The 12,225-nt window shown below is 34.2% G+C and overlaps 1 protein-coding gene across 22 annotated transcripts in view; it reads right to left on the bottom strand.

The window, feature by feature from the left end:
• LOC134264738 (hemicentin-1-like) overlaps nt 1–12,225 on the bottom strand; it is a 52,524-nt gene that overhangs the window by 1,225 nt on the left and 39,074 nt on the right. For 7 of the 22 annotated variants that reach the window (XM_062747008.1, XM_062747007.1, XM_062747006.1 and 4 more), the window contains 18 exons: nt 10,987–11,292; nt 10,092–10,403; nt 8,384–8,686; nt 7,728–8,042; nt 6,591–6,893; nt 6,113–6,382; nt 5,617–5,865; nt 4,896–5,024; nt 4,599–4,737; nt 4,320–4,382; nt 3,548–3,607; nt 3,391–3,453; nt 3,158–3,287; nt 2,695–2,757; nt 2,127–2,183; nt 1,549–1,623; nt 989–1,060; nt 302–355 (listed from right to left, as the gene is read on the bottom strand). In XM_062747008.1, the coding sequence (XP_062602992.1) occupies nt 302–355; nt 989–1,060; nt 1,549–1,623; nt 2,127–2,183; nt 2,695–2,757; nt 3,158–3,287; nt 3,391–3,453; nt 3,548–3,607; nt 4,320–4,382; nt 4,599–4,737; nt 4,896–5,024; nt 5,617–5,865; nt 6,113–6,382; nt 6,591–6,893; nt 7,728–8,042; nt 8,384–8,686; nt 10,092–10,403; nt 10,987–11,292 (2,963 nt within the window). The remainder of the gene's footprint in view (nt 1–301; nt 356–988; nt 1,061–1,548; nt 1,624–2,126; nt 2,184–2,694; nt 2,758–3,157; nt 3,288–3,390; nt 3,454–3,547; nt 3,608–4,319; nt 4,383–4,598; nt 4,738–4,895; nt 5,025–5,616; nt 5,866–6,112; nt 6,383–6,590; nt 6,894–7,727; nt 8,043–8,383; nt 8,687–10,091; nt 10,404–10,986; nt 11,293–12,225) is intronic. The other 15 variants (XM_062747010.1, XM_062747014.1, XM_062747011.1 and 12 more) reach the window with 15 other exon arrangements.

The raw sequence follows: 12,225 nt of genomic DNA, 5'->3' as shown, positions 1-12,225 counted from the left end.
TTTTTTTCATTAGAAAGAAATGTTAATACCATTAAATGCATCTACAATATGCATTACTTTTCAAAATTCATTGTAAGCAGAGATTCTAGCTTAAAATTTATCAAACCACAACCCCCACTTAATTTGTATTCCATAAATATGTATACCAGTATTAATTTTGTAAAAAAAATATCATTTTAAAGGTTTAATATGATAAAAGATATTAAGGTTACTTAAAAAAAATCTGCTAATAAAATTTTTAAAAGCCCAAACAACTAATAAAAAGCAATTAAACAATTCAAGCACTCTGATTTTTGTTTACCCTTTCATTGTCATAGTAACCGTAACCTCTCCTTCCTGGAGAAGGTGAATATTCCTATAAACAACATTAAAAAGGGTGTCAATAAAAAGCTTAAAAATTTAGACATGTGACACCGAATTTTTCCTCTCTAATTAAAAAAAAGTACAATTAAAACATTTCAAGTCTCTTGCAGAAATAAGATGATCTCCTATTTATGACAAGGTACATGTATAATTATAATTTAACTGCATACTTGTGACTAGAATGTTTTCCAATATATCAAACATGAACAAGATTAAGAATACAGAATATTGTAATTGGCTCCAAATCTTAAAAGTTATTAATAAATGATTTTTCTAAATTCCATTAGTAAGACTATTTGTTAATATTTCAATTAGTAGCTGTGTAACCTGCAAAACCAGTGAAAAGTCAACATGAAACTGAAAGTGAAAATAGTGCTTTGTTATGGTACGGGATGCTGGAAAGATAAATTACGTTAATTAAGATGGTAGTCTTTTCTTGCTTTCTTGACCTGTGAATTCTTGAACAATTATGCTTGGCTATGAATGTCAAAATTGCATAGAGATGCAACAATTTAAAGTTATTTTTTTCCTGTAAAAAATGAAAATGATAAAAAGGAAGAGTCTATGGAGGATGTTAGTGGTATCGCTATGACAACTACTTTGATGGTATATCAAATGGTTATACCACTGGTTCCTCCACTTCCTGTCTGTAGACGTGGCGACTGGGACTCGAGCTGCGGATCACTCGCTCAACAACCTGGTAGTTTGTATATTACAGGTATTAAAATAGATGTTACATTTCTATTTCTCTCTTTCATGTATTTTTTCATTTAATTACTGTTAATCTAAGATTTTTAAATAAGACTTTTTCAATAATTTTGTGATTTCCTCAAATTCATATATACTTTGAATTCATTAAATTTTGTATAATTTGTAAAATACTAGCTATTTGATTAAATACTCAGTCCAATAATTGACCATAATTTATGGTTACTTAAAACCTTTGAAAGCTATAATCATAAATACTTTTACTCTTAAAAATACAATTACATGCACTGAAAAAGGAATAAGGAAAGTAAATTAAATAGTAAAACAACATTTCAAAAAGAATATCAGCATTACATCAGAAATAATATGGAAGGAGGCTGAAAAAGAAAACAAGACCAACACCAATGAACTAACTAAATGGGAGGGATGAGATTATACAATGGAGGAAGATAGAGGTATATACAGAGTGAGATATACCGTAGGTTCCTCGGCCTCGGTGCGAATTATTCGAGTAGGACTAGCACTGCGACTTCGTATCACACGCTCAACCACCTAAGATCACAGGACAAAATAGTGGATGTTTACATTGTGTAATACTATAACACATAGGTTAAGATTTTTTAAAATCAATAATACATAAATCATCAAATTAAAAAATGGACTTTTAATAAGATTCTACATAATTAAATTTTCCATGGATGAAAAAAATGAGCTAAAAACTAGAAAAAAAAAAATAAGCAATAGAGACTGAAAGTAAAGTTATTGACCATTCTTCAGTAAAACAAGCAGAAAAAAAGAAATAATGTGTTGCAGTCTAATAATTATGTTATACTAAAAAAAAATTTTGTTTAACTATGCAGAAAGTGTTTCAAATCATGTCTTTTTTACAATTGCTTTTGGCACTTTTTTTTCTTGAAAAATAAAGAACTTGTATAAAAAGTCTTTTAAAACTCTGAAAATTATGAAAGATGTGTATAGTAATAGACAAAGTAGAATCTAAGTGAAGTTTCCATAGGAACTCCCTATCTAATTCCCACTCTATACTCAGTAATTACCATTTCATTGCTGGGCTCAGTTACATATCGGGTCGGGCTAGCCGAGCGCACTACCTCCTGAAAATCAGTACACTGCTATAGAACTCTCAATAAATGTGCTAAACTTCCTTTCTATCTTTTTTAAGAACTTAAAAGTTGATGTATTCACTTAATGATACTTGAAGAATGTTTTTGATTACTAGGAATAAGAAAACTTGAATTTGAATAGATAGTCAGCTTATATAATTGTTAAGTTTTATGAAATTTCAGAGATATTTTGTTAAGTACTGATAGCATTGCAGAGATATACATGTATAAAATTTGATACTTAATTGAAAAAAATAAACCCACAGTTATACATAGTTTGTAGCTATACAGAGGGTTATACATGCATGTGTTTATATGGGAGGACATTTTGATAATAACTCTACTTTTCATTAGCAGACCTGTTCCTATTGTGTTAAACTTAATTTCAACTCAAAATATAGACTTTAAGACTCATTCTTTATTTTTACTAAGTGCCATGTATATTTTAATTACAATGGATGTAAACAGGTCTGCCATTACAATATTTATCTAGGATAATTACCACTTCTTCCACAGGTTCTTCTATAATACGAACTGGGCTACCAGACCGTAATGTCTCAACCACCTGTTATCGTAAAACCAAAACCACTATATCTAAGTCTTCTTTAATGGTAAAAAGCATATATCTTAAAAACTCTAATTCTAATGTGCCCTGTGCAGGTCAGAATTGAGATTTCCCTTTGCAACATTTATAAAAAAAAAATTTAAACTCTACATGAACTCAATAACTAGTGCCAAAACATGTACACTTTTTAGTAAGCTTAACTGTCACACATCAATAACCATTAGTTTTTTAGAGAAAAAAAAACGAAACACAAAATTAACATTAAATCACTTCATCAAAAATCATTAATTCAATCTAAAGCTGTGTGATAAATGTAAAAGATTTTTTTTCTTCCCTCATAGGTAACATTCTACATGTAAAAAAACAACATTACTAAATCAAAAGAAGGGAGATAACTTACCACTTCCTCTCCATGATCGTGGTGGCGTCTGCGGTGGTGCTTCTTCTTCTTCCTCCTCTTGCGCTTCTTCTCCACATCTTCGTAGGTGTAGGAGAGAGCAGGCAGGCGGTGTGGGCGGGGGGACTCAGTCCTATAAACAACACGATAAAACACATAGAGATTACAAAAGTCACCTAAATCACTGTAATCTAAATGTGAGATAAAGTCTCATATGTCTCATGGGAAACACTTACATCAGCTGAGTAGAAACTGGAGGCACGGTCTCATAACGTACAATCTCGTAATCATTCTCCTTCCTGTAAAACACAAACAGTCCACTTAGTTACAGACAGCACACATTACATATTATGACAATATGAAAAAAGGATGAGACACTGAGTATAAACTGACCTGAATCCACCGTTCTGTACTCTGACATCGACATCTTTCCTAGACACAGCCGAGGGTTGTCTACAACAGAGAAATTATATACATGTATAAGGTAAAAGGTCATTTTAGTTAATTTTTGGATATTTTAAAAATAATTCTTTCAAAATTAGATTATTATATTGAACATATTCAAGAATAGCAGGTTATTCAATCAAGACATTAAAATCTACACTAATAGTACATGTACTTTACATCCTACATGTACCTGGTATTATAATGTAAAAACCATTTTGTATGTTGTTTAATTTTTGCCCTGGTCTTTACAATTTGCCTTGAAAAAATATCCCTTTACAAAGAGTTCATTAAACACACATTTCATTTCAGTAGTGGATTAAATTTAATGGAAGGGAAATATTTTGGTTCACATGATGTACAATCTGTACAAAGGGTTATTATCAGAATCATGCCCAATCAAACTGCTTACAATGTCACAGAGGTAAATATCAACACAATTAAGAAACTCATCACAGCTCACACACTCCAGAATATTTCCTTTTCCAAAACACTATTAAGAATTCCATTCTTGCATACAGATTATGAAAGCCAAACAAAAACATAAGCCATTCCCTTTTTTAGGGGGGAACAGAAAATTTATGCATTAAAATTGTCTGTAGATATAAGCATTATTTTTATTTGTTACTGCTGCAGAAGTTCCATCAAGTTATGGAGTAACTCGAAACAGGGGAAACATAACATGCACACTTTGATAACATTTAAGCTGGGGGTCTCTTACCGATACTTGTTAGCATGGGCAGGGTAAGACCGATAGGAACCCGCCCTTGCTGGCTCCCTGTAACTGAATTGTCACATGACATCAACAGACCAATCATATCAATAGATGAAGGTCATTAGGAAAGAAATATGAATATATTGAAATGTCATGGTCTGATATGAACATAAGGGTTAAAGTACAGAAAGTGTTAACTTTGATGAACAATTATATCACCTAAATCAAATTTGTTTGGCAGTGATTTGTGCAAAATAAGGGAGGGGGCTAGAATCAACTAAGTACCTTTTGCCTTTGATGGACTCCTCGTGGAATCGTGGAATGATGACCTCTTTCTGTGTTTCCTTATACACCTCCTTCTCCTCTGTTGGTTCCACACGACCTTTGACATCTTGTTTCTTGCCACAGATAGCCCCACATACACCTGAAGTAAGATTTTCACCCATAAAATTCTGAACATTTCTGAGTGTTCCAGAATGAGGCAGAAGAAAGTGTGGCCTTTCATGATTGATAGCTTTGTCATTTATTATGAGAGAAGAAGTAAGGGGTGTGGCCTTTATGTGATTGACAGCTGTCACTTACCATGTGTCAGGCAGCAGATGATGATAATAATGATAAGTAGAAGCAGGAGAAGTAAGGCCAGGATGATGGCGGCAATTTCTCCTGTGGAGAGCCCCGAAGTGGCTGTGGAGGCCCCAACATTGCCAGTACCTGTAAAAGTAGACATTTAAAAATATAAGAATCATACCCAATCAAAGGTCACACAACATTTAACATCACTTGTCTCCCAAGTGTTGAAAATGAAAGAACAGCTTCATTTAAAAAATATATTTTTTTTCCAAAACAAACATTAATTCTGTGGCATATTTGCAAATTATGAAGCCCAGCACTCTTCCAAACTTCAACAATTTGAATCAAACTTCATGTAGTGAGAAGCACACACAAGTACTCTGGTATTAGTTGAAGCAATGCTTATAAGCTTTAGAGGTGTAGCTATGGCTATTAAAACAATGACTATGATCATCTAAAGTAGTTGACTTTTTTCCTTTGTTATGCATACAAAGGGGGATGTGGGGATTCTCTATTGCCAAGAAACAAAAGAAAATGGAAACCAACAAATACACTGTATGATCAACAAATTGGTGATGAATGTATCAATGATTTCAAGTATTTTTTGTAAACCTTCCTGAAAAACCATACAAAGATCTATATAAGTAAAATATCATAGAACACGCCTTTTGAAATATCAAGACCGTTTTATATTGAGAGTACTGAGTTCTGGATAAAGGACTTGTGAGTATACCCTGAGACACAGTGAACTGCAGGTCCTGGGATCCTACACTGTTGGTGGCTCTACACGTGTAAACCCCCTGGGTGTCAGTTCCGCTGAAGGTGAAGGTGTACGTTTGCTGGGACCCCACCAGCTGGGAGTTACGATACCACTGGAAAGAGGCAGTAGGATTGGCGTCCACGTTACAGCTCAAGGTGACTGCGGTGTCCACAGTGGCAGTCACTATCTTCTGTGCTTCAGTTCGGGCATCGACAGGAGCATCTGGACAATACAAGCAATAAGGAATGAGCAAATTACATACTTCTTGATTAATATCTTCAATATTGATATTAATTTTTAAATTATCTCCATTTTTGTAGTAATTTTTTTTTCTCAAAACCCTTCCATTACTAAATTGTAAAATTTCTGGTTCCAACAAAAGCTACTTGAAATGTCCAAGTATAATGTAGGAATGGGAAATCCCTTTTTCCCTTGTTCCTTCAAACAATTAAGATTCAATAAAACTTACACTGGACATTGACAGTAACCCCTGGACTATCCAATGTTCCCAGTGTATTAGTTGCTCTACAAATGTAAGTTCCAGCATTCGTCCTCAGGGCATTAGTAATTGTATAGGTATTTCCTGTCCCAACCACTGTACTAGTAGTAGTACTACTACTGAACAACCAGGTGTAAGTTGGGCTTGGTTGTCCTTGACCTGAACATTGCAAGGTCAAGGCCCCTCCAAGATTGACATTTCTGTTTGATGATCCTGCTATCAGAACACTGCTTGGCACAGCTGTAAAAATAAATAATTTAACACTACATAATAGTGAGCATGCAAAGTATACAAAGCCGTTTGTATTCGATCCTTTCTTTATATATAATTTTTGTAATGCTACAAAGATTTAAGTGAAATATTTCCTTTATAACTGACAGCAAATTTTGAGACATAAAAAAAGCATCTATTCACCAAGCATTTAAATAAGAAATGTTTGGACACTGACCCCCTGTGACTATAAGCACGCTCCCTGTGTTACTCCTGGTGGTTCCTATGGCGTTCCTGGCCGAGCAGTAGTACGTCCCAGCATCCCCTGGCTCAAGGTTACTGATGGTAAGGTCAGGGACAGAGGGAGTGGAACCGTTGAAGCGTCCCGTCACTGTGATAGAAGTGGTTACGCCTGAGCTAACTTTCTCCCATGTGACCTCTGTTACGGCTGGGTTTGCATTACTGATCGTGCAGGAGATGACAGCTGTGCTCTTCTGTAGCACTGATTGGCTGGAAGGACTGACGGTTACCGTGGCAGCATCTAAACAGGAACAGGAAGTCATTTAAAATCAAATCACACAGAATGGCTGATAAATTCTTTTTCTTATTCAGTATCACATCTTAAGGTTTTACTGAACTCTGATTAAAGCTGTAAAATACAATGTAATCAATTAAAGGATTCAAAATATTGACAACACTTCATATCTTTAAATTTCAGAAAACTTACTTTTTTACAGTGTTCAAGTTGATATAATCAACAAGACTTCAGCAAACTTAAAATTTGTAAGTATCTTTTGAAAACATAGTACAATTAACAGTAACACACAACATATAATATTAAGTATAAAATAGATCAAACATAGAGTACCGAAATTTATAATGATGATAAAACACATATACATCACGCTGTAAGATGAGGAACACTTAGGGTATTAGAGCATGGTATGGCATGTTAGATTTTTTTTCAAAGTTTAGCTTGACTAAATGAGTTGTATGTGAATATAGGTAGGATTAATTAATGACAAAGCAAAATGAGAAAATGTTTATGCTGCTTTAAATGATGTTTAAATTAACCTACAATATAAACACACATAGAGTTATAAACTATTGTAGGAATTTCTATTAAGGCAATAAAATTTTATATATTTGTAAAAAGTTTAAAATAGAGATATACTAAAAGCTTATTATTATTTTGTGTTAAACATTTCATGGCTTTTTGTTTATATAAATCAAAACCAATATTTAAACTAGTAAGCCTATACATTGTAGTTATTTACAATTTTTATATGTGGTAAATTCACTTCACAACTTAAGCAGTATTTCAGTATTCATTATGTGTTCGCTCAGACTACATACACATAACACATGTACTCACTGCCAGTGGCTTCTAAAAAAGCCTGTTCGCTGCGCCCCTCTCCGAATACGTTTGATGCGATACATGTGTAATAACCTTGGTCGGAGGCTGCTACCGACAAAATCGTGAGAGACGGCACTGCCACCGTGCCCCCTTGATATTTTGTAGGATTAGAGGCAATGCTTATGATAGTTCCTGAGTCGCCTTGGTTGGCTCTAAATTCCCATAATACAGATGTCTCTTTTGGTAAAGCCTCTGTGATTACGCATGTGATGGTGATGTTTTGACGTTTTTGTATGGATAAAGATGTGTCTGGTATTGTTACATTAGGAATAACTACAAAAAGGGTTGTTAGTAAATATACATATGTAATATCTGGCATGCAGAGAAAAAAAAAGCTAAAGAAATTTCTAAATTCTGAAATAATTAAATGAGATCAGAATTGGCATATTTTTCAGAATACTATGCTAATATGCATGCTTTTGACAGATTTACAGATTACATTTTAACAATAAAGTACATGTATTAGTAAGAACTGGTTAGAGAGGAAAATATGAAAATATAGTGCTCGAATTCAGGGTGCAAAAAAAATTTCTGAGGTGATTTCCCCCTTCCCCGCCAAACATTTGAAATCATCCAAATTTTCCAATAGTGCCCATCACCACACACAGACTTACTTCCAGTGATGGTTAGAGTGGCTGAGTCTTCCCCCGGCCCAACTATATTGGTTGCCTTGCAGGTGTAAGTGCCAGCATCCGTCAAGGCAGCCGAATTGATGGTTAGATTTGGATTAGAGGTACCACTGGCCAGGGTGTACTTGGTGTTGGACTGTGCGATAGTTATGGTATTCCCGCTGGTGGGTCGGAATGTCCACTCCACAGAAGTGACAGGGGGATCTGCCGACACGGAGCACGGGATCTGTATGTCATTCCCAATTAAAACCGAGTAAGATCCCAATGGAATGTTGGGAGCGGGCTGACCTGAAAATTGGATTGGATTCCTTAACTCTGTGTGGCTCCCAAAATTTTCCCTAATTACTTTTATCATTTGATTTAAAAAATTGAAATAAGATAATTTTTAATAATTGTTTGTAAATTCAAAAATGCTGGATTTATTTCTTTTCTGTGAAAATATATCTTTTAAAAATAATTGTTTGTATGCTTGAGTTAGTACAATGTGCAAAAGAATAAAAAGCAAAATATAAAATGTGATGTGAAAAATTATTTCTTGACATTAAAACATTATAGCCAAATCGATCACTTGTGTTCTAAAAAACAAATACTAAGTAATTGCAGCACAAAGATGTCATTTCCCTCAAAAGACTTGCAGGATTCACACAATTTCTTAAATGACCAGGCACCCCCAAGTACCACCCACAATGTACTCACTTCCCGAAACATACAAATTAACAACTGGACTATTGCTTAGTCCAGCTGCGTTTCTGGCATAACAGTTGTAGGCCCCCTCGTCCACATAATCCACACTGTTGATAATGAGTGACGGATCTGACAGAGTCACACCCCCGTATCTATTTATATTAGTATTGCTAAATATATTTTGGGAGCCCAGGTGATTCCTCCTTTGCCAGTAGACAATAGTAGCTGGGGGGTCAGCAATCACAGAGCAGGTCAAGGTCACATTATGCCCCAAACTAACCGTGTATCTAGTTGATTCAATGGAAATGATAGGAGCCTCTGTTTCAAAAGAGGACCAAAATGGAAATTTAGGAAATAAAAGAAATAGGAAAAGGCCATTTAACAGCATTGTCCAGAATTAGCATGCTTATTACAAGCTATTGTAATAATCATGCTAAGTTTGTTTCTAGTTCTATGAATGCTCTATAAATTTAGTTTGCAATACCCATGAATATATAAGCATAAAGAACATTCAAGCATATTCCCAAACAATTTTCAATTTCAGTCAGGGGTAGTGCAATCCTCTCTTTTCAATACAGAACCAATCATAGAGCTTGTTACATGATGTGCATGGAAAGGAAGATACTGGTACACATGGGGTATAAACAGGAATACATGCATTTCTACATCGAAATTGGTATTATGATATAGAATCAGATGAGCTATATTTACCTGAAAAAGATGAAATGTTACGAGATTATCAAGGATACAAGGCATGGATATATATAACATGCAGGTCTGAAATATTCTAAAATATAATTAATATACAAGAATAAAGATCATATTGTGTTAATGTTTTTTTCATAAAATGACTTCCCCCCTACCCATCAATGGAAATGAAATATAATTTGTGCAGTGGGTATATATGCTATGTTGACAATAAATGCACTGTAGCTAATAAGCAGTACAATATGGATATGATACGTGTTTAACATGCGACATATATGGTACAGGATGCATGTTTACTCACTGCCAGTGACAGTTAAAATGGCCACACCACTTTCGCTAGTGCCTGCAGCATTGGTTGCTAGGCAACTGTAATTGCCATTGTCATGAACATCAAGGTTTGAAATGATTAAGTTGGGAGATTCGATGGTGCTGCCCGAGTATTTTGAGGATCCTGACACATCAATGGTGCCAGACCCACTGGGGGTGGTCTTCTTCCAGTAAACATTTAGTACAGGAGGGTCATTGGTTGTCACGGAAACAGTGCATGCTAGGGAGACATTTGTTCCAATCACAGCTGAGTAGCTGCTTTGCTGTACAAAAACAGAGGGTTTGTCTAATGGAAGAAAATGGATGAAAGTAAGAGGTTAACTTTGGATAAGAAAAGGAAATGGGAAACTAATATTAAATACCAGGTAACAAGATCTTTAAAGTTGTGTGAAATTGATATGCCATTGCACCTATAATTATTTTCTTAATGCTTTGCATGACATATTACCAAAATAGTCATATATCTCTTGCATATTAAAAAAAAAATAATCCCATGTAAACTTTCTACAAGAAAAACATCTTCTAAGTATTTTACCATCCAGTGAAAAAAAATGGCTAATTCAATTAAATTTACACAAACAGAAAATCTTTATTAAAAAAATTACATCCCTTGATTGTTAAATGTTTCTTTAAAAAGTTCTTTTTCAATCGGTAAGTGTTGTATTTTGAAGAAAAAATGTTTTCATTGAAAAGCAGAATAAATTTAAGAAATTGTGTAAGCAAAGTGATATGCATCATTAATTAAAAGTTCCAAGAATAGTACTAAAAGTGGCAAGATATCTGTCATGTCCAAAAGTCAGAAAACTGTATTCAAAAGTTAGAGAGATTCTTTGTTCCTACTACTTGGTGACTACTTCTATTTGACTTACCCCCTAACACCTGCAGAGTGGCAGTGTTTGGACTGACACCCCTCCCGACCTGGTTTGTGGCGGTGCAGCGGTAGGACCCTGCATCGCCGAACACAAGGTTGACAATCGTCAGATCATAGACTGTAGTGTTGCCTCCATAATACTTGTTGGGTGACAGTGTGGAAACGCTTTGGTAGCCACTATTTACAAACTTCTCCCATTGAACGGAAGTGATAGCTGGAGTTGCAGATATTGAGCACTGTAGTGTGACATTCTGTCCATAGGTGATTCGATAGGTTGTTGTTGGCAGAGAAACAACAGGTATACCTAGAGTAAGAATTTGAAATCAATCTATTAAAAACAAAATTCAAAATAGGATGTAAAATTCCGAAGCAAAACTGATACTGTATACAGGGTTATTTTCATCCTGTCTTATTTTCGCCCTTTCACACTTGCAAACAATTTTGCCCTGTTTAAAATTGGCCCAGTCATAATTTTGTTTAAGAAATTATACTATATTCTTTGAACTCGTCCCGTTTAAATTTCGCCCAAACGAGGGTAGGGCGAAAAGGCGTAAATAAAACGGGCGAAAATTTCCTTGTATACAGTAATTAACCTTAAATCAGAAATTTGCTAAAATAATTCTGTTAATTTCTTGAACTGCATTAATACATTACTTTATAAAAAGAATGATTTATAATATAAGTAGCTTATTTTGAAAGGAACAACTAATAAATATTTTAAGTGTTATGTGACAATTAGTAAAAATTAATAAAATTGAAAGATTATATATGAATATAGTTAATGCTAAATCAATATTATGCTAAAATGTTATCCATTCAAAAGATAGACATCACTGCATTATTAATGAAATATATAAACTACTAGCATGATGTCAAACATTACAACAAGAAAACAAGCACCATAAAGCAATAAGCAGCAGAGCTATAATGCAAAAGCACAGGAATATATAAATAAAATACAAAAATACAATACTACAACATCAAATTGAACATAAGAAATTTTCTAAATAAAACAATAAAAAAAGAACAAAATATTCAAAGAATGTTTCAATGCATATAATATCGGTTCTTTTCGTAAACTAAAACTAAGGGAGATAAGTACGGATTTAAGGACTTGTGGAAGGCAAGAAGTCTGAATATACAAGTCCCTCAAGGAACCAAGAAAGAGATGGAGACATGATTAGTACTGCTGTGTCGCAGTGTTTAGGTATACATATGTATATATATAGAAAAAGAG

This window comes from Saccostrea cucullata, unplaced genomic scaffold (genome assembly GCF_032062105.1).
Source record: "Saccostrea cucullata isolate Sc308-1 unplaced genomic scaffold, CSIRO_AGI_Scuc_v1 ctg316, whole genome shotgun sequence".
In the NCBI taxonomy this organism is placed as follows: Eukaryota; Metazoa; Mollusca; class Bivalvia; order Ostreida; family Ostreidae; genus Saccostrea; species Saccostrea cuccullata.
This window is presented reverse-complemented; position numbering and strand designations above follow the sequence as displayed.